The 24054-nt window shown below is 38.7% G+C and overlaps 1 protein-coding gene and 1 long non-coding RNA gene across 2 annotated transcripts in view; one reads left to right on the forward strand and one right to left on the reverse strand.

The window, feature by feature from the left end:
- LOC134571854 (uncharacterized) overlaps positions 1–24054 on the forward strand; it is a 618817-nt gene that overhangs the window by 70673 nt on the left and 524090 nt on the right. The window lies entirely within an intron of this gene.
- LOC134571842 (NADPH oxidase organizer 1-like) overlaps positions 1130–24054 on the reverse strand; it is a 40632-nt gene continuing 17707 nt past the window's right edge. Inside the window, exons 4-8 of the mRNA XM_063430467.1 lie at positions 14348–14525; positions 12704–12906; positions 12264–12365; positions 11198–11315; positions 1130–1857 (exon numbers count right to left, since the gene is read on the reverse strand). Of these exons, the coding sequence (XP_063286537.1) occupies positions 1332–1857; positions 11198–11315; positions 12264–12365; positions 12704–12906; positions 14348–14525 (1127 nt within the window). The 3' untranslated portion in view covers positions 1130–1331. The remainder of the gene's footprint in view (positions 1858–11197; positions 11316–12263; positions 12366–12703; positions 12907–14347; positions 14526–24054) is intronic.

The following is a 24054-nucleotide window of genomic DNA, read 5'->3' on the forward strand; positions in this document are numbered from 1 at the left end:
AAGATAATAAATAAAAATAAAATAACTGAAATAGTAGGTAAAAAGGGTATATGGCACACACAAAATTTAGGGGCCAATATTTCTTTAATAAGTAAAAAAAAATTAAAACAGCCAAAACGCGTTTTGCCAACACAGGGCTTTATCAACTGGCAATAAGAACAACAACCTGGAACATGAAGGGTTTTATAAGCTTTGTAATCAATTGTTGATTCAAATTTTGGCGCCAAAATGCCGTCATTTGCATAAGACATAGGTACAGTACAAATCACAATTGACATAAAAGCAAAGTAACATAGCAACATAATTGTTGTCTAAAATATATTGAATTAATAAAATTTAGTGTTTTTAATGTGAGGATTTTAGTAACAAAGTTTGGAAAAATGATCACGTGATCGCGGCATATTGCGATCATGTGGTCAGCCTCATGTCATTATGGGGATGGAATGCTGAGCAAGGGGGATCGTGGCTACTTACACGCCCCCTTGATTGCTTAGTGCTCTGCGTGTGACTGCAGTGATATTCATCTTTTTATAAATTTAAATTTTTTTATTTTAACGTAATATTTTATAGAATTATTTGAATCAACATACAATCACAAGAATGTAAAACCAAAATTACACCCATTAAAAGGGCACTGTGAGAACAAATGAGAAATATAAGAAAATACACAGAATAGAGAATAGAATGTAGACCTGTGGTGAACACATTCAATAAAACAACGAATACATTCTGTGTTAATGGTGTGGTTGGGTGTATAACTAACGGTTGGCCTTCGGTAACAATGGATTAGATTCAATGGTTAACTGCGAAGATGCAAAGTCAAAGTTGACTATGCAATCTGTGCCATCATAGAAGCTGGTTCAGAACGCGGTAACAGGTGGAGGCACTGTTGACATAAGAATTCCGTAAGCAAGACTTCTGCTTCTCAACCAGAAATGTGAGAGATTGGACTAGTGTAACAAGAGTACATTTTCACAGGCTAATGCTAATTCAGGAATGGTGAACATATCGTAAATGGGCCACCACTGGTCTGGACAGTGCTCTGAAATGAAAATTTGCAGCTAAATAAATTATGCAAGTTCAAAAAACATTCACCATTGGGAAAATAGATAAGTTGAGAACCAAAAAAAAATAAATGTATTTATTGATTCAAGACACATTATTACATTGGAGTCCTGTGATACTCTCATATTGTGAGTCTTATCGTGCTACACGTCACATCCTTGTGAGCTTTATTGACACGGAGCTGTGAGATACCTTGAGACGCACTTATATACACTGCACATTCATGAAAAATTTAGTTTAGTGATTAATTATCCATCTAGTTTCCCTCAGATCTTTGAATTTGGGACTGCTTTCCTAGTCACAGTGGTACATCTGTTATGTATTTCTTGACTCGTGGGCCTTGGTGGCACCCTCGGTTGCATCATTTTGTCATTATAAAGTGTAAGGGGAGATAAATTGGGAGAACAAGGTGAAAGAGGTTCATCAAAGCCAGAGTCCTTTCTTGTCTCCATTCTGTTTTCCAAATTCTGGTGATTCCAGGCCACAGCAGATTGAGCCGATTGTCTACTTGACCGAAAAGAGATGCCTGGAGAACATTGTGCGAAGTTTGGGAGCCTGCTCAAGGATCGAGACTTTCTCCTGTCCAGGATTATTTTTCCGTTCATGTCTTTATTAAAAACACATGGTTCTTCTGATTCCAACTCCCTGCTAACATCGGTACTTCTCGCAGCCTCAAAGATGTTTGGAGTCGAACCAAACCCATTTTTAACGTTATTAGCCTGGAGCTTCTGGTGAGGATTTACATACGGTTTGAGGAACATGGATGGGACATATCCACACCTCCCGTCATAGCTGTAAGAAATTGAAAATATTGACGTGTTAAAAAGGTCTTATACTAATGGAATAAAAACTGTGAATTAACATTGAATCAAAATGGCCTGCATATCCTGTATCTTGATTCATTATTTTAAAAGTACACATATATGAAAGCGATTTTAGTTATATATACACATTACAGTACATTTAATACTAACATATTTACATAGTCCTGCACTATACTTATAGTCTGTTTGGGCTCTTTCACTGTGTGGTAGGAAAAGGTTTATATAGATCCCGTGTTTATATATATATATATATATGTAAATCCAAAATATACTGGCTGCTCACTGGTCTTAAAATATAAATGCTTTATTAAATAACATTAAAAACAACCAACGTTTCCGTCCCCAATCGGGACTTTCCTCAGGGTCAAAACAGGTTGTCCTGTTATTGACCCTGAGGAAAGTCCCGATCAGGGACTTAAACGTTGGTAGTTTTTAATCTTATTTAATAAAGTATTTGCATTTTAAGACCAGTGAGCAGCCAGTATATTTTGGATTTGTATCATTGGAGCTCAGGCTATTGCACCCGGCAGTGAAGGAGTTAAAGCGTGAGTGCAGGGGATTTTTTCCTTTTTATATATATATATATATATATATATATATCCAAAGAAAATCAGCACTCCCAGGATTTGTATCAAAAATGAAAATAAGTCTTTATTCCAACGGTCAACGTTTCAGTTCCGCTAGGGAACTTTCATCAGGACAGAATACACACATTTAAAAAAATGGACATTGTTTAAATAAGGAAGGTAATCAGTGAAACTCACAGTTCAGATGTGCAGGGGGCTAATCATCCTTCCAAACGAGCGTCTGGGCGAGTGCAGGAGGCAAATGTCTCTCTGTTCGCGCGCTCAGGTTACTTCCTGGTTGCTCGCGTCCTCCATCACCATGGAGACGTCGGGCGCATGCGCAATAGGTATATCTGCTCTCACTGCAGTCACCCCTCGCTCGGAAGTTAGGATTTGTGCATTGTATCAACTGAAACATTGTTTCAAAACCCTCAAACTGCCGGACAAAATTATATACTCATTTGGTTAATAGCATACAAAGAAACACTACTATTATATATAGATAAATGTGCTTACAAAAAAATTAAAGCGTGCTAATGTATATGAATGCCATATTCCATGGCCCAATATTACATTATTACATTAAAGTGGACAATATGTCTTATCATTATGTCTCTCGATTAGAATATACAATATATACAATATGTACAATATATATATATATAAAGAATTATAATTACGTGAACCTTCCAGGTGTTACTAGATATATATTAGTTATAAATGTATTGTCATTATTATTATAAAAAAAGGAGTTAACTAATCAAACAAACTGGTATGGTGCATATTGAAAAAAAATTAGTGCCTAACAAGTGCTATTTTTACAAAGATACTCCAAAGACTCCCTGATACATAGCTACATCAGGATATTTAAGAAAAAAATAAAAACTTAATTAATGTGACATGATCTGTGCCGAATCTGTGCATAAGTTCCTGTATGCCACTGTCCTGGACTGTGGGGAAAATTCTTTACCTCTAAGAAACCCAAAGATATGAAACATCACAAGCAGAAAATCCTTAACTCCTCCTGCACCATGTCCAGAACCATGGTCAAAACCAATTACCCTGATGATATATACTGATTTATAATCAATACAACCTCATAAATTAATTTTAGTTTAAAAACCAAAAAAACATAAATTAAAAAATCAAAGAGGGCCATCAATGCATTTTGGACAACTCACTATACACTTATAGTCATAATGTACTATATTATGACTAGAGACCTCTCCATTCTATACATCGTTCTAGAGTAAAGAGTTAACGGATTTCACCATATGGCCAAACTGGGTTGGAGTCCATACTGATCCTTTGCGGCTAAAGACTTCTCTTTCGCATGTCCCTTTATAGAAAGGAGGTATAGGTCAATTTTTCATTGAGTCCGTCTGGAGCTACTGTTCCCAGTTTTTGAATCCACCAAGCCTCCTTCTGTAGTAGCTGTTCCCGTCTGTTACCACCTCTTCTAGATATTGGGAGATGATCTATCGCCACACATTTTAAAGAAGCCAACGGATGGCTGTGTCACCTGTGGACACCTCATCTCTTGCAAGAGCTTCAACCATCCACACACGGGCCAAGTTTTCAAAATCCAACACAGGATAAGCTGCCGCACAGATTATGTAATTTATAAATTGTCATGCCCTTGTGGCTTAAATTACATAGGCAAGACAGAAACGGCCTTGTGTGAAAGGATAAGAGGGCACAGGTCAAGCATTAGGTTGGCCTATAGGGACAACAAGTCGGATAAACCTGTGGCACGTCACTTTCTGGAGAAAGGCCATCCGTTGGCTTCTTTAAAATGTGTGGCGATAGATCATCTCCCAATATCTAGAAGAGGTGGTGAGCACCTTAATGTACATAAACGCAAGTAGTATCACTTTAAAATGTACATAAACAGCACAGAGTACCACTTTAATTTTTAACGACAGCACTTTATTGTACATAAATGCAACATAGTATCACTTTAAAATTTTTATTGACAAGTATCACTACACAGTCTAAAGTGAGCACTTGCACACGTAGGCACTGAGTACCACTTTAAACAGAATGTTTAGCACCTTTAAAGCTTATAGTTGTAAAATTGTGAATAAGTGCTTTAATATACAATAGGAAAGGCATTGTCCCCTTTAAGAAATTAGAGAAAGATTACTAATATATTTATGATGTATGATATATCCTTAAAAATGTCTTTGAAGGCGGTCCAATTCTATTTTTAGTATATATTGGAACCTTGCTAATACTTACTCCTAGTAAGATACCATTATAATATAGCATAGAGAGAAATTTAAATCCTCTGAATTTTGAAAGTGAGAATGAGCAGCTGACATATTAAAAGATGTCCGAGATGACATGATATCAGTTAGCCACATAAAGCTCGTGCTGCTGGGGGATTAGTAAGATACGTGCAAATGATTTTATCTGTTGAATTCACCTAACAGGCGCCCGGGCAGTGTGTAAGAGTGTTTCGTTGCAGGGTGGCTTGTTTACATTCAAGGTTACCCTGGCAACGGCACAATGACGCGTACACGCTACTTCCGGTATCGGCATGTTCGCACATGCGCACACGGAAGTGAGAGACGCCGGGCGCCTGAATACACAGGTGGTAAGTGTTTTTAATTTGTCCTACAAGTCTGTTTAGCTATATATAAGTGGATTTTTGTATATGTAATAGTTTTGTGAGCTGAATTGATCCTGATGAAAGCCACTGATGTGGCTGAAACGTCGATAAAGATGACAGCAACTATATTTTAATAATATGGAATAAAGAAGAAGTGTTTTAATCCTAACAACAGACCGTGAGTGCAAGCCTTTATTTTTGAGATTATTTTATATGTTTTTGGCTATGGCTAAGATGCACCCGGCATTTTTTGACAATTTATGAGTGTGTGTGCTGGGTACAACTGGATACAATATAAGAGGAAGTTGATGAATAGCCACTTTCCTAACCCAAGCACCTACAGATGGTATATCACCTAAACTGCTAACTTGAAGCAGAGATAACAGACTGATTGGAGTCATTGAGGAATATTTTTTTCACTATGGATCACACAGATGATTTTATGCTACAGGCAGGTGGTTATGCGGAGCAAGCAGAAACCCTGCATTTTACTCAAGAGGAAGCTCAAGCCATTTTATGGGTGCAATCTAGTACGGAATTTCCCTGCAATGTAACTACTAGAGATGTATATTTCCAACTACTTAAGTTACAAAGAAAACGAATTGATTTGGACCTGCATGGCCTGTTTCTCTCCGATTATTATAAAGTAAAAAGAATTCCCAGAGGCTTTCGCATAATGAATATACCAACAATCGGTAGATTGAAAGCCAAGGTATGCCGTGACTGGATAGGGGTACTAAATAAAGCATCATTAGATCTCATGCTTATAATTATCCAGGATGTGAAGGCAGAAATGGAAATCGTTACACGTAAGATATTGGAAATTGAGACAGAACATGCGGTCTTATTAGCCACTGGGGAGGGAATAAAGATGTTGGATAAATTGAAGGAAGAAATGTTGAAGTACAAAACTGACCTGATTAGGTTTAAAAAACAAAAATTTGAATATGTACAACAAGATTACATGGAGCATCGCGTTTACAAATGGTTGAGTGGCGCGCAGCAACAAAGACCAAGGAGATTCCGAAAAAGAATCGTGCGGCCCAAGGTTTATACCATGGATGTCACTTCAGGTGAATCCGCTTCGGACACGGATGTACAATGTGAAGGTGGAACTTTTTTAGAGAACAGACCCCCCGGTACGACAACAAGAAGCAGAGGCAGAGGCGGAAACGATATAGAACAAGGAGAAGCCATAAGGGGAAGAGCCAATGTCCGTGGGAGACCCCCACAGAGACGCTAGTTCCGGTATTCAATTTATCCCAGAGAACATTACTTAAAGAGGAAATGGAGATCCTACAATTAGGACTATCTTTTGTTCCTGGGACTAGTCCAAATTTATTCACCTGGAATGTGGAACTATACAACTTTGGAAGAACGATGCGTTTAAAAGACCACTTCAATAAACCTTCAACATACCCACCTAACCCAGAACAGGCAATTACAAGATTTAGACCAAAATCTTACTTTGATCCTCAAAGTAACAGAGCAAGTATCAAAACTTTTTTATCCACTGTTCAGGCGGAATCTGCTAAAGCATTACAACCAACAGGACAGATACGGAGTAATCTAAGTAAAAAACAACATGCTCTTATCAAGAAATTGGCACAGGATTCATCCATCATTATACGCCCCGCAGACAAGGGTGGGGGTATAGTTATAATGGACTATGTTAAATACGCTGATGAAATCAGAAGACAACTAAGGGATGGAAATACTTACCAAGTACTTGAAGGGGATCCTACCATCATAATACAGGCAAGAATAGAGGATATATTGAGCATGGGAGTAAGAGCTAATTATATAGACTTGAATTTGTATGCATACCTTATTCAAAAATCTCCCAGAACACCGGTTATGTACACGATACCGAAAATACATAAAGACCAAACCGCACCACCAGGAAGACCTATAGTTTCGGCGGTGGGTGGAGTCCTTGAACCACTGGGGAAGTGGTTGGATGCACAATTCAAGGAAACAGTTCTAAACCTACATACATGCATAAAGGATACCCCTTCATTGCTACAAGCATTACGACTCCTTCATATCGAGGTAGAAAATCCAATCCTGATCACTATGGATGTAAGTAGCCTCTATACCATCATCCCGCATGATGATGGTATAGAGGCTATGAGAAAAGTCCTGTGTGCCTCAGCTACATACAAAGGCCCACCGATCGAGTTTACCCTGGAGATCTTGGAAACAGTACTGAAAAATAATTATTTTAGGTTCGAACAACAGTGGTACATGCAGATCTCGGGCACATCGATGGGGGCCCCGATGGCGCCCATGTATGCCAATACATACATGTATGTGTTTGAGGAAGAGCATATACTGAAACCATATGGCCATAATATTATAAGATACTTCCGCTTTATCGATGATGTATTAATTCTATGGAGTGGTACCATGGAACAAGCAAAGCAGATGGTTGAATCCATCAATGAGTTACCTACACCAGTGAGGATGACAGCGGAGATAAGCACAGAAAAAGTCCATTTTTTGGATGTGGAATTGTCTGTAATAAACAAGAAAATTGAGTTTTCTCTATATACGAAACCCACTGATCGGAACACGATCTTACATTATACGAGTGCTCATCCGAGAAACTTGAAGAACTCCATCCCTCAAGCCCAGTTTCTCAGAGTAATGAGGAACAATTCGAAAGAAGATGTTAGACAACAACAATTGGAACAGATGAGAATTAAATTTGTGGAACGTGGATATGGGAGCACAGTCCTAGATGCAGCATTGGAAAAAGCACAAGAAAAAGCAACCAAGCCACAGGACACCTCAAGGAAACCAGCACTGGTCTTTCCCATCACGTTTCACAACCAAGCTCATAAAGTATCCAAGGTTATTAAGAAAAATTGGAATATGTTGTCACATGAAGACTCATTACCCAAAGAATTTAGAGAACCCCCAAGAATTTGTTTCCGCCGGAACAGAAATTTAAAAGACATGTTAATAAAAACGGATCCAGTTGAAAGTTACATCAAACCCCAGTCGTCACAGATACGAGGATGTGTACGATGCTTAGGATGTGTGACGTGCGGCCATATGGTGCCAGCACGCACATTCTCTCATCCACATAGAAACAAGGTCTACAGGATAAGATATACAATTACATGCAAATCTACCTATATCATATACAAACTATCGTGTCCTTGTGGCTTATGTTATGTCGGTAAGACGGAAACACAAATATGCGAACGGATCAGGGGACACAGGTCCAACATCAGAACGGCATTCAGGGATGGAGTCACAGACAAACCGGTTGCGAAGCATTTCTTGGAATACAAACACTCTTTGGCCACCCTAAAATTTGTGGCAATTGACCATGTTCCACTCCCAAGAAGAGGTGGGAATAGAGGCAACATATTACTACGCAGGGAGGCGTTCTGGATTTATGAACTGGACACGGTTGCACCCAGGGGTTTAAATGAGCAGTTATCATATGTCCCTTTCATTTGATTTAGACTATATGCTAATCCTCTTGAGCAAAGTTATGTTTTAATATTGGAATCATCCCCCATAGCAGCACAACATAGGTCTTTACATATATGACCTAGTAGGTATTAAATGAGAGAGTAAGGAAATCCGACTTAAATCCAATATACTTTAGGAAACGGGAGAGCCGTATCATCTTAGCATCTGTAAATAGATAGCACATTGTATCACTTTAATTTTTTAAACAGAAGCACTTTAATGTATATAAATGCAAGAAGTATCACTTTAAAAAAGTACGTAAGTAGCACAAAGTATCACTTTAATAAGCTAGGTGAGCACTTTATTGTACATAAAATGCAATAAGTATCACTTTAATAAATCACATATAAATAGCACAAGGCATCATATTAATATGTAATTGTGAGCACCTTAATGTACATAAACGCAAGTAGTATCACTTTAAAATGTACATAAACAGCACAGAGTACCACTTTAATTTTTAACGACAGCACTTTATTGTACATAAATGCAACATAGTATCACTTTAAAAATTTTATTGACAAGTATCACTACACAGTCTAAAGTGAGCACTTGCACACGTAGGCACTGAGTACCACTTTAAACAGAATGTTTAGCACCTTTAAAGCTTATAGTTGTAAAATTGTGAATAAGTGCTTTAATATACAATAGGAAAGGCATTGTCCCCTTTAAGAAATTAGAGAAAGATTACTAATATATTTATGATGTATGATATATCCTTAAAAATGTATTTGAAGGCGGTCCAATTCTATTTTTAGTATATATTGGAACCTTGCTAATACTTACTCCTAGTAAGATACCATTATAATATAGCATAGAGAGAAATTTAAATCCTCTGAATTTTGAAAGTGAGAATGAGCAGCTGACATATTAAAAGATGTCCGAGATGACATGATATCAGTTAGCCACATAAAGCTCGTGCTGCTGGGGGATTAGTAAGATACGTGCAAATGATTTTATCTGTTGAATTCACCTAACAGGCGTCCGGGCAGTGTGTAAGAGTGTTTCGTTGCAGGGTGGCTTGTTTACATTCCAGGTTACCCTGGCAACGGCACAATGACGCGTACACGCTACTTCCGGTATCGGCATGTTCGCACATGCGCACACGGAAGTGAGAGACGCCGGGCGCCTGAATACACAGGTGGTAAGTGTTTTTAATTTGTCCTACAAGTCTGTTTAGCTATATATAAGTGGCTTTTTGTATATGTAATAGTTTTGTGAGCTGAATTGATCCTGATGAAAGCCACTGATGTGGCTGAAACGTCGATAAAGATGACAGCAACTATATTTTAATAATATGGAATAAAGAAGAAGTGTTTTAATCCTAACAACAGACCGTGAGTGCAAGCCTTTATTTTTTAGATTATTTTATATGTTTTTGGCTATGGCTAAGATGCACCCGGCATTTTTTTGACAATTTATGAGTGTGTGTGCTGGGTACAACTGGATACTATATATATATATATATATATACTGTTGTGATTATTTATGAGCGAAACATGAAATAATGCGCATGCTTACACAAATAGCTTAATAGAACTTTTAATAAATTACCGGTAAGTTTTCGTATTTTGCATGTTAATGTAATAATTATATGATTATGGTAGTTAAACATTGGTCAATTATTATTATTGTTTTTTTTTTTTTTTAAATCTTTAAATTTTTCATGCAAAAAATATTTGTTTAAATCTTTACATTTTTCAGTACAAAATATAGAGCATATGCGTTCGTATTGTCACAACAGTAATGCCATATTATTCAACAGGATAACATGGTATGTATAAGGCATAGATAAAATAGAATTTGCACAATTTTTTATTTTTTTTAACTAGTCTGGTAGGTAGTAACGGGAAGTGGTATATTGATATTAAGAGTGTGTAACACACTGTGGTCGCTAACAACACATCTGGAACCTAGTATTGGTAAAGTGAAGTAGGCAATGGGCCCAGTGGTGGGATTGGCCTTTGGTACTTATGGCTGGCTATTCCACTTAGATATTCCTGGGATTAGCTCCCCATGGATGGAAAATGGTAGCTTCCTGTGTCTAGAGGGTTGTCGTTAAGGTTTGCTTTGCATGGTGGCTAGCGATTAAGAACCTAGTTTTGAGTGGGCTAGGTGAGACGCTGTTGCCGTCGCTAGTTAAGGCACAGCTCGTTTGGGTCTATGGGAATTGGAGCTTGAGTGTGCGTGAGTGGTCTATCCAGACTAATTGGCTATTGTTGCTACAGGTGGGGTTACAATTATCAGTACGGGCCATAGGGTCATGGGGGGAGCAAAAAGGTAAATTAATATTATTTTGAATATTCAGTATGAAAGCAAAAAAAACCTTAATAATCCTATAATGTATAATTATATTTGTTGTTTTGGAATCATATAAAAGCCCATACTGCCTGCCTGTATAAATAGAGAGATATTATTTGTAAATGTCTTTCCGTCTCCTGACTGTCAGTTGAATGATATCTTAACTTAAGCTTGGCTTCGACAACTTAACATGAAGTTCTCAGATTTGGACTGGGGTGGGGGGGAGGGGAGAATCCCCACATTTGACCTGTGCTACTAACGATAGACATGTTATGTTGGCCCTGGTTTAGAGCCATGGGTACTGTGCCATGTTTTCGAAATATTGAACTAGTACTCACCAGACATACCACCAACCAATGTCTGATTTTTCTTTTACATCTACAACAATTCCAACTGACAGTGAGAGTTCATCTGCACTTTGCGCCTCATATCCCTTGGCCACAAAGTAACATGTCCCTAAATGAAGGAGAGAAAAAAACTTCAGTTACTTTGTATTTAAACAGTACACGCTCTTTAGCCCACAGTGGCTTTTGTCCAAAGCACCACAAATAAAACCATTTTCAACCAGTTAAACACAATAGTGAACATAAACTGAGTTGCATGTAGAAAAAGAGTGACTGCCTTCATCCTTACGAAGCTGGCCTACATATAAAAGATGTCCTACAGAATGTTTGGTACATTCTGTTATATAGATACGTTGGACAAAATGCTTGCTCTTCTTTTGAATCTGCTTGTGAGTAAAAAAACAATGCATAGGTAAAGCGTCATCATGTAGGACTTCGGGCAAATCACTGTATTAAGTTAATGAACCAAACCATGCATTTTATGAATGTAAATGTGTAAATATTTTTTTTATCATTACAATATGTAGTTTAACCCCTTAAGGACACATGACGGATATATTCCGTCATGATTCCCTTTTATTCCAGAAGTTGTGTCATTAAGGGGTTAAAGATCTCTGGATGGGCCTCCAGTTCTATTTAATTGATCTATTTGGACTTGGCAATAACACATGCGATCATCAGATGTTTCATCACGTAAGTTAAAACGATATCCACCGTGACTGGATTCCTATTTTATTTCCCATACAGATAATTTTGCCAAGACTCAGTATGTGATAATCGACTATTCTGCCCTGTTCTAAATCTGTTTATCTTGTACATCTTGACCATTATAACACTATGCAAACTTTCACGTTCCTTCCACCCTCATGGTACAACTCCCAATTACGGCTCTAATCCTCTTCCATTTTGCAGTTTTTTTTAAATTCTGGTTGCCACTTCCTGACCATGAATGATCAATGGACACAATGACGCCAAAGACAATGCTATTTAAAAGCATTAAAGTCAGTCTCTTAAACAAAGAGTAGGCTAGTTTGACATACAATAATACCGAATTACCCACCAGTGCTCGTTGAGTCTATTTTAATTTCCTCTCTGCTCTTTACAAGATATGGAGCGGGGAACCATGCCAGCTGTTTATCTTTATTCTCCACTAACCACCATCCTGCAAGAGAATACGTAATCCAGATATTACTGTATCATATATTTACCTGTCAGTACAACAGAATATTTTAATGGAAATATGCAAAAATGTAATACTTAGACTGGGTTTTCTATATTACCTTATAAAGAACACCTGGTTTTGTTTATCATTATTTTTGCAAGTGACCAAAGTAGCAAGCAAATGTGACTGCTACTCCAGGTAAAATATTAACATTGGCCATTGATTGGCCAGGTATAACATAATCATTTGACATTTGTATTCCTGTACGATGTTATGATGCCACTTGTGGTCACTCGTAGTGGTTACATCAAGGATGGACAAAAAGTCAGAACACTCACCAGTCGAGTCTTTAATGAGGACATCGATGGTGTCATCTTTCTTGACTTTGAATGGTCGGTTTTTGGTATCTTTAGTTTCAAAGCTTTCTAGACAGAAGTAGCTCTGAGATATAATTGGCTGAGTGATCATTTGAAGGTTTTGCTGGGGAGCACTTCTGACTTCCTTATTTCCGTTGTCGTTTTCTGAAGGCATTATCACCATGCTGTGAAATAAGCCATACTAAATTCAACATTAATTTCCAACTGTTTATGAATTATAGTCAATAAAGTCCATATCTAACTGTGAATAACCCCAATGTTATGGTGTAACAATAATTTTCACAAGGAGTGCTCTAGAGACCAGAAGGAACCCATCGTTTGTGTGGTGGATGAGCACTTCACATGGGTGGACCGTGGACTCCAATAAAGGACCACTAATGGCACCCAGATGAGATGAAGTGGTCCCGGTGCACGGCCCTGTCAATTTACTCCTGCATTGTAAAACATTGCTGTTTTGTAGATACCCCAATATTTACATTAGCACACCTCCAGTGATTGTCTTCCAGACCCAGACAGCCACTAGAGGCGCCTCCAGTGCAATAACTAAGTCAGACTCAGTTATGTGACGCTAGACGTCCTCACACATTGCATGAAGATGTAGCATGTCCTGTAATGCTGATCAAAGAGAAGCAGTGGATTTTATGGGGAAAAAAAGGCGAGTAAAAAACCCTTCCCCCCACCCCCTTTTTAAAATGTTATTTATGGGAGCCCTGAATCTAAATAGGGAACAGAACACTATAGCGTTAAGAATAATGTTTGTATTCTTAACACCACAGCGTTCCTTTAAACAGATTATGTGAATTGTGCAGGGATTTGGTTTCATCAGAAGTTACTATTATTAAGGCCTTTTCAAGCAATAGTCTTGAAAAGGTATGCAACCAACAAACTTTGGTTGCATACCTTTGGTTTAACGTTTGCTGATTTTTTTAAGTTACACTTTATGTAACTTAGGTATGTAGCATGACTCAAATAGTTAAAATACCAAGAAAATCTATTAAATCTCCAGGTTGAAAGTGTCCAAGTTGGTGGATATATATATATAGGGCAGGGCCGGAATAACACAGGGCTGAATGGAACTGACACTCCAAGTCCATGCCCATAGAATAGGCCCATTGATTAAAACAAACAAAAAATAAAATAAATATATATATAATTTGTGTACTGGCTGAAGATGAAATTAGTTAAGCTAAAGCTGACCAAAGTCAATGCTGGGTGGGTACACAGTGACCATGCCATTTGTAGAAAGAGGTGCATCGACAGGGTGTGCCCTGCCCCCTCACGTTAGGCTCTGCCTTCTCGCGATCGGCACCAGGCGACAGATCTGGAAGGCAAAGGTCAAGGACAAGGACAACATGCCAAGTTGTCAGCTTCTAACTAATGTAGGGCAGTGGATACCTATGGATTTTTGAAGAGAGAGTGGCAGAGAACTCCTTGTACACAAGGCTATGACGGGACCATAAGTACTTTGTGACCTCTAACATTATTCAAGTATTAATGATAAAATATTGATACAAATAAGAAACAAATGCAGTATTTTCAAAACTAGGTCTTTGGCAAAGTTACACAGCATGAATTATTCACAGATGTGAATGTTGGACACCACACCTGCTTTCGGAAAACGTAGGGTTGAGATCTTCTGACTTTGGAGTGAAAAACTGTATGATGACGTCACTCTGTGAGATCTTGGCATCTGTTTGCAGCAATTCCCGCGAGTACGTTTCTAGAAGATAGAGTCTCTCCACAAAACGGCTGGTGACTCTTCCCCAGGACAACAGAGGAGCATCTTTCAAGAAAAAAACAAAATACATTTTGTGATGCTCACTGGGCCCTGTGTGAAGTTAGACTGTAAACTGTCTAGAGCAGTGGTTTCCAAACCAGTCCTCAAGGCATGCCTACCAGTCCAGGATTTATGAATTACCCGGTTGTGCCTAATGTGTTTTTAGAAAAAGAAAAAAAAAACACCTTGACACATCTGGGCAATCCCTAAATCCTGGACTGATAGGCGTGCCTTGAGGACTGGTTTGGAAACCACTGGTCTAGAAAAGATGTGCCTAGAGTTATAGTGGAATTTAGGAAAGCCATGGGCTCGATGTTTGACATGCCTGGCAGTGGAATTAAATTAAGAAGGTTTAATTGTTTATATTGCATGATCATTATTCTATTAGGTTACAGCTTGGAATGTTGCTTATCTTGTTTGACGTACAACTGCATAAACCCTGAACTTCCTCCTACATTTACAAGAAAACAAAAGATATCCAGAATGTTAAGTAACAATATTTTAGCGGCACTTGGACATTAGTAACATCAGCGTGATAATGCTGAATTACAGTCGCAAATTCATGAAGTTATCCGAATATTTAGCAAGTAGCGCGTTTTCCAAAAATGCCAGCATTGTATGGAAGGAACAGAAACCTGGGTGCCACATAAAGATATTTTAGTCTTCTAAATAACATACTGTATAAAACTATAAAAAAATATATAATTGTGTTGATTTGTTCTTTGATTGTGAAAAATTGTCAGCACAAAATACCGTTACCAAAATAGCGTGCGGCGCAAGAGCACATTATTACATTCTCTAAGTTTAAATTCACTTTGAATACACTTTGAATTAACCTTGAATTCTCACTTTAGTAAGTAGCCCTGATAAAAATGTATAGATCTATACATAAAAAAAGCATTCTTTGAAACTGTCTTAATATTGTTATACCTTTCCACTACAAAGGAAAGCTATTAAAAAGGTATCTGACAGAACCAATGGAAAGCCTGGCTCTAATGATCAGCACATGCCCCTTTTATATCTGATGGATAAAGGAATAAAGTCTAAAGGGTAATCCAGATAGGGACCCCTTGTCTGAGACCTGAGTGGGGACTAACCATATAGCAAGCTTACTGAGGAATTGACTTGTGCGTAATTTTGGTGTCAATTTGGATGCAGACCTTGCATCCTTTTATGACCAGTCTTGTCGGCATCAGTTTTGGAGCCACAGACATCGCCGTCATTTCCACGACACAAGACGTTCACATTCTGGCATTAAAACTTGATGCGATTGAAGGAAAACCAACTATAGGCTATATAAGACCCCTCATACTCCTACAGGGCACAGACTATTAAAAACAGGCTAAGAGTTACTAGCACAGGGCGAGGGGTAAGGAAATTGGGAAAGTGGTTAAAGTATAGTATGAGGATTTAGGATTAGGAGACAGGGAGAGAAAAAGGCGTTTGAGAAAATTGAATGACCAAAGCAGCAGAATCATTTTATACTCACAGAGAGAGGGAGAGAGAAAAGCAGTTCAAATGGCCTCTGTGTACCTGCCTCCCCTGGGCCCATAGTCGTTAGAAGGAGGCTGACCTGCAGTCCTCTCACAAGTACCAAGGTATCGGAGGATTCCCTTACACTTATCTTGTTTAACTTCATCTTGTTTAATCTATTTTAGCATAGCAGATATTTGTGAAAAACATTGCCCATTATCCTAGAGGCTTAAGATGGGAAACTGTACTATACCTGCGGTTCTGGCGTGTTATGTTAAAAACAAAATAAAATTCTATGACGTCTTTTACAGGGACACAAAGTTAATTAGCAGCGAATATTTATATGCAATAAACATCAGGTAGATAAATGCAATAAAGTTTTATTCTTTACAAAGGGAAGGGTTTTTTTTATTTTTAGCTGACATTTTGATATTGTTTATTTAATAAAACCAAAAGTAGTGCTCGCCACAAGACAAAAGAATCCTTGTTGCCAATAAAACCTGTTAAAAAAAAGGGGGTGGGGGAGAACACTAGCATGCCAATATCTGTTGGTCAAACATCAAAGAAAACCAATAAATTTGACTTTTTTATTTGTCTTGAACTTTTTCATTTATTATTGTGTCATTATTAAAAAGAAACTTGTGCTTTTCTTTTATACACTGTACCCAAGAATGTCAATAAGGACATTCCCCTCACCTTTGTTTTATCTTCCCTGGGCAAAGCTTGGGTGGGGTTGTATAAACTGGGCGCTCAAAGTACTTTAATATAAAAGTGTTTTATTACAATATTAGGAAAGGTTATTCATTGACATTTGGCGTCCATTAAATCTCTTACTTTAGTTACAAAAGTTCCTCTCAGTTATTTTTTCTTGTCGGACCCCTTGAAGCCTAGGGTCACACCAAAAATGACCTCTTCTTATTTCAGAATATAAACCAACATTGATATTTTGTAACAAAAATCTCTGTGAGTGTACTGTACACAAAAAGTCTTTAATTCTATTGTGTTAATTGGCATGTGGCCTGATTTATGGTAAAGAATGGATCATGGCAACCTAAGCTGAATATACTATTCCACAATGGAAATCTACAGGCCAGCAAGCAATCTTGCCAAAAGAAACAACTGCCCGATTGCCTCACATGTGCTTTTCCCCAAGGCTGCCATCTTTTTTTTACTTTTTATCGATAAATGATTAATTTTTAAAATATCAATGAAGTTTGAGAGTCTAGACACCAACATTTCAATTCATTGCTATCACAACATGAGTGCCACATGTGACCAGATTTTCAGATTCAATTTCAATGATACTACACTATAATATTCTGCATTATTGTAATTTTAATTACAGACATACTTCTTGATTCATTACGCTGGATTGTAGCCAGGAGAACTCCGATTATTAGTTATAACAATTATATGTCCCATGACCGCTCCAAGAAAAGTATGTCCATACATTACCATTGAGTCAAGTAGAAATGTGATGTGTATTGTTGCAATGTCCATGATGCAACAGTATAATCTACCCAACGTAAACTCCACTTACTAAATCTAAAGGCATATAGTAAAACTTCCCTTAGTTTAATCATAAAACTCTACTAAATAAAAAAAAAAAAAGATTTAAAAAAAAAATAAGAAAAATAATACAACAGAGCCCAAGACTAAGGTATACGTATTAAAATATAAACACCATGACCCAAAGACCCACAGTAAATTACACAATGAGAGTTATTTGATCACTGTCAGGATTACAAATTGATCTAGCACGCAGTACTGTGTCACACCTAGGACTAAGAATAACGTATAATCGGACCTTAGAATGGCCGGACTTAACGTCTCCAAGAATAATCAAAATACTTGTCGAGGTCAGGGACACAGAATCAGACACAAAGATGAGGGAAAGCCAATAGTCAAGGATACCAGATATCAGGGAAATCAAAACAAAGCCAAAGTCAAATACCAGAAAATCAAGATCAGGAACGCACTCTTAGATAACCATAGGCATGAAACCACGACAGGGCACTGAGCAAGAGGAGAATTGGGCCTAAATACCCCTCCTGTGGATCCGATTGGCTGTAGCCGGCCTTTGACCCCAAAGGCAATTACCAGGTTTCCATTTGCATGATTGCTGCTCAGCACAAACCCTCCTGTGGATTTGATTGTTGCTCGGCACAACTTTTCCTGTCAGGACAGTAATGTTGCTCAGCACAACTTTTCCTATCTGGACAGTAATGTTGCTTGGCACAGCGTTTTCTGTCAGGAGAGTAAATGCCAATAACCACATTTTTATGTGCGGATGAATACGTAACAAGTACATGATGTTTGGAGAAATGTTCAATCTCTGACCAGATTTTGTAGGCCAAGTTTGACATCTTTGGCCTATTTGTAACTTCATCTTCAGGTTGTGAGTTGTGGAGCACACAGGAGAATGGAGCCTTTGAATTCAGGCCAGCTAGAGGCTCATTACACACATGAAGGATAGGTAAAGGTTTTGCCACATTCATCAAAATGCACATATGCCGGTTACGTTTATTAAACAGTCATTCCAGATGTTTAGATAACATTCTGTCGTCCATCTTTGATTCAGGGCAATACTTTGCCGTGAATTACTGTAAAGCATGCTGGCCAATAATATATCATATTATAATACGGTATATTATAAAACACCAGAATATAAAAAATGATTGGGGAGTCCAAGGACCAATTTTAAATCAGAGTGGAAAGACAATTAGTGCCCTGTTGCCGTTTGAACCTTACACAGAAAGTGGAATGAAAAAAATAAAAATAATGAATGCATTTTTAGGGCTTGACAAGTGTTGTTTTTATACTATGGGTAGATTTAGTTGCGCGGTGAGGGTGGATTTAATGTTTCTGCCCCTTCCCGGGGCCTAATGGTTACCAATCTCTGGGACTCAAATAATCTATCATTCTAATAATTACAAAGGACCAGTGGTGCACAGTCCCTGGTAATATGTATTTCCCTCTACATTATTATTGTTGTTATTATTATTATTATTATTATTATTATTATTTAGAAAGCGCCAACAAGTTCATCAGAGCTGTACAATGAGTGGACTAACAGACAAGTATTTGTAACCAGACAAGTTAGACACACAGGAACAGAGGGGTTGAGGGCCCTGCTCAATGAGCTTACATGCTAGTGGAAGTGGGGTATAGTGACACAAAAGGTAAGGGTAGGGTAGAAAAGTAGGTTGCTAGGATAGTGTTCATTGAGGGCTTAATGTTTCGTTTTGATGACCGTTTCAGGAGAGGAATCCGGGTGCAGGGAGGGAAAGTTCACAGTTTAATTGATATGCTTTCATAAAGAAGAAAGTTTTCACAGATTGTTTGAAGGAGTGGAGATTGGGTGAATGTCTAACAGAGAGGGGAAGGTGCATTCCTTAGGAACGGTGCAGCCCTAGAGAAGTCTTTAAGGTGAGCATCAGAGGTAGGAGTACAAACAGAGGTTAGACGTAGGTCTCTGGCAGAGCATAGGGGCCTAGACGGGACATATTTGTGTAATAGTAAGGATAAGTGGGTTGGAGCAGCATTGTGTAGAGATTTGTAAGCAAGTATCTTAAATTGAGTCCTATATCTTACGGGAAGCCAATGTAGGGACTGAGAAAGAGGGGAGGCATGGGAGGTGCATGCGGACAGGAAGATGAACCTCGCCACCGTATTCCTTATAGACTGTAACGGAGCAAGTTGGGAACACTCTTGCCAATGATATACGGCAGGTTGCTTCCACACTGTCATTCTCTGAAGTTCTGACTGTGCATAACACTCAGAATGACAGGCGGATGCGTATTAGGGACTTTAACTTGTGGCTTGGTGAATGGTGTCGGGAGCAAGGATTTGGCTTTATTGCTCATGGTAGCTCTGTTTGGAACGGAAATAAACTGTACAAAAAAGATGGTTTGCATCTTTCTCAAAAGGGAACAAATGTTCTCAGTGAGCAGTTCAGAGGTTTTGCTAAGATGTATTTAAACTAGGAGGGGGGGGCAAAAGGGTGATAAAGCATCAATCCAATTGTCCCCCAAAACAAGGACAGAAGGTGCCTGTAGCAAGTGTGTTAAAAAATGATAAGCTTAGAGTCATGTCTACAAATGCTCGCAGTTTAGGGAATAAGATCCATGAACTTGTGGCAATAATGGCAACTGATAGTGTAGATTTAGTCGCTGTTACTGAGACATGGTATAATGAGAAAAATGACTGGGACATAGCAATACCAGGGTACTCTTTATATAGAAAAGACAGGGAAGGCAAGAAAGGGGGAGGGGTGGCCCTGTATGTGAAGGATAGCATAAAATCTAGCCTAATAAAGGTTAGTGAGACGAACATAGAGTCCATTTGGGTTACGTTAGAATTTGGTAATCACACAGTAGTTCGTGTAGGTGTGATTTATAGGCCCCCAGGACAAATTGAAGAGTTAGATAATCTACTAGTTGAAGAAATAGCTAAAATGACAATGAAGGGGGGAGTTATCACCATGGGTGACTTTAATCTTCCTGATGTGAATTGGAAAACAAAAATAGCTACTTGTGCCAGAAGCACACAAATTCTAAACTCCCTACTGGGATCGTCTGTAAAACAAGTTGTTGAGGAGCCAACTCGTAAAGAGGCCATACTAGATTTAGTGTTAACAAATGGAGATTTGGTATCAGATATTACTGTAGGTGAAAGTTTAGGATCCAGTGATCATCAGTCAGTGTGGTTTAATATAAGAACAGTGACTGAGTCACACCACACAAAAACAAAAGTTTTAGACTTTAGAAAAACAGACTTTTCTAAAATTAGAATATGTATAAAGGAGTCATTATCAGACTGGAGCAACTTAAATGGAGTCCAAAATAAATGGGATTATTTAAAAGCTGCACTACTGAAGGCAACAGAAAATTGCATTAGGCTTGTCAGTAAAAGCAAAAAATTCAAGAAACCACTGTGGTACTCCGCAGATGTGGCCAAAATAGTAAAAAACAAAAAGTTAGCATTTAGTAATTATAAAAAAACCCAGAGTGAGGAAGACAGAATGACCTATAAGATTAGGCAGAAAGAGGCTAAGCAAGTTATAAGAGCTTCCAAATCACACACAGAAGAGAAAATAGCACAGTCAGTAAAAAAGGGGGACAAAACTTTTTTTAGATACATAAATGAGAAAAGAAAAGTAAAACAAGGATTAGTTAGATTAAAAACAAAAGAAGGAAGGTATGTAGATGAGGATAAAGGTCTAGCTGACTGCCTCAATGAATATTTTTGTTCGGTATTTACAGCTGAAAATGAAGGAAAGGGACCTCTGTTAAAAAAAAGGATAAATTAGTCATTTATTACATGTGAGTTTACAGAGGAAGAGGTTCTATTTCAACTGTCAAAAGTAAAGACAAATAAGTCAATGGGACCTGATGGAATACACCCAAAGCTATTAAAAGAGCTTAGTGGTGTACTAGCAAAACCATTAACAGATTTATTTAACCAATCATTGTTAACAGGAGTAGTCCCAGAAGATTGGAAGTTAGCAAATGTTGTGCCCATTCACAAGAAAGGTAATAGGGAGGAGTCGGGCAACTATACTCCAGTAAGCCTTACTTCAGTAGTGGGGAAAGTGATGGAAACCATGTTAAAGGATAGGATTGTTGAACATCTAAAAACACATGGATTTCAAGATCAGAGACAACATGGGTTTACTTCAGGGAGATCATGCCAAACTAATCTTATTGATTTTTTTGATTGGGTAACTAAAATTATAGATCAGGGTGGTGCAGTAGACATTGCTTACCTAGATTTCAGTAAGGCTTTTGACACTGTTGCACATAGAAGGCTTATCAATAAACTGCAATCTTTGAGTTTGGATTCCAATATTGTTGAATGGGTAAGGCAGTGGCTGAGTGACAGGCAACAGAGGGTTGTAGTCAATGGAGTATATTCGAAGCTTGGGCTTGTCACCAGTGGGGTACCTCAGGGATCTGTACTTGGACCCATTCTCTTTAATATTTTTATTAGTGATATTGCAGAAGGTCTTGATGGTAAGGTGTGTCTTTTTGCGGATGATACTAAGATATGTAACAGGGTTGTTGTTCCAGGAGGGATAAGCCAAATGGCAAATGATTTAGGTAAACTAGAAAAATGGTCAGAGTTGTGGCAACTGACATTTAATGTGGATAAGTGCAAGATAATGCATCTTGGATGTAAAAACCCAAGGGCAGAGTACAGAATATTTGATAGAGTCCTAACCTCAACATCTGAGGAAAGGGATTTAGGGGTGATTATTTCTGAGGACTTAAAGGTAGGCAGACAATGTAATAGAGCAGCAGGAAATGCTAGCAGAATGCTTGGTTGTATAGGGAGAGGTATTAGCAGTAGAAAGAGGGAAGTGCTCATGCCATTGTACAGAACACTGGTGAGACCTCACTTGGAGTACTGTACACAGTACTGGAGACCATATCTTCAGAAGGATATTGATACCTTAGAGAGAGTTCAAAGAAGGGCTACTAAACTGGTTCATGGATTGCAGGATAAAACTTACCAGGAAAGGTTAAAGGATCTTAACATGTATAGCTTGGTGGAAAGACGAGACAGGGGGGATATGATAGAAACATTTAAATACATAAAGGGAATCAACACAGTAAAAGAGGAGACTATATTTAAAAGAAGAAAAACTACCACAACCAGAGGACATAGTCTAAAATTAGAAGGACAAAGGTTTAAAAATAATATCAGGAAGTATTACTTTACTGAGAGGGTAGTGGATGCATGGAATAGCCTTTTTAGCTGAAGTGGTAGAGGTTAACACAGTAAAGGAGTTTAAGCATGCGTGGGATAGGCATAAGGCTATCCTAACTATAAGATAATGCCAGGGACTAATGAAAGTATTTAGAAAACTGGGCAGACTAGATGGGCCGAATGGTTCTTATCTGCCGTCACATTCTATGTTTCTATCTAACGTAAGACCACTGAGAAGCGGATTACAGTAGTCAAGGCGAGAGAAGACAGTGGCATGGACAAGCACCTTTGCCGTATCAGGCATTAAATAGGGTCGGATGCGCGCAATATTTTTGAGATGGAAGTGGCAGGATTTGGTGATTGATTGGACATGAGGGGTGAAGAAGAGGTCGGAGTCAAAGAGAATACCACGGCAGCGAGGTAGAGCGGTAGATCCTTTCTCTTTAAGGGGACTAGCGAGTAGCAACACTTGAGGGAGGGAAGACCAGAAGTTCTGTTTTGGACAGGTTTAGTTTAAGGAAATGAGCAGCCATCCAGTTGGAAATAGCAAGGCATTCAGAGACACGAGTCAAGAGGGGTGGTGAGAAATCAGTGGAGGACAGATACATTTGTGTGTCATCCGCACAGGGCTGGTGCAAGGATTTTTGCTGCCCCAGGCAAAAAAAATGTTGCCGCCCCATTTGCTCCACCCAGTCATGCAGACTGCCGCACACTCACTGACACACACTGACCCATTCAGATGGACGCACACACAATGATGAATGCAGGCTGACGTGCACACACACACTGACCCATGCAGATACACACTGTCTCATGCAGACACACATACTGGACCATACAGGCACATACACTGACACACACTGATACATGCAGACACACACACTGATACATGCAGACACAAGCTGACCCATACTGCGACACACACTGACCCATACAGACAAACACTGACCCATACAGACTGACATACACAAATTCTTCACAAATACACATTTCCCATTGACCCACTAACCTTTCCTAATATTTGACTACTTGTCACGTGTTACTTGCCGCCTTCACTGCATGTCAGCTCCGCCCCTGATATGCTCCCTCCCGTTCATCCCCACATACAGGGCAAGGGGCTGGAGTGAGAAATTGAAGCACCCTCGCACTGTTACAGTGGGAGTGCTTCTGGGGGGCCTGGCTGAGCAGGCTGAAGTGGATGCCGCCGGACCAGTGTTACACGGGCGCTAGTCAGCAGACATGTAAGTGTCCCTAGCGCATGGTAACATGGCCGGCGGCACGATTTGTAGAATTATTTAAAAAATTAGTAAAGCTCCTGCCGGCGCCCCTCTTTAAGCAGCGCCATAGGCAG

This window comes from Pelobates fuscus, chromosome 8, assembly GCF_036172605.1.
Source record: "Pelobates fuscus isolate aPelFus1 chromosome 8, aPelFus1.pri, whole genome shotgun sequence".
Classification (NCBI taxonomy): domain Eukaryota; kingdom Metazoa; phylum Chordata; class Amphibia; order Anura; family Pelobatidae; genus Pelobates; species Pelobates fuscus.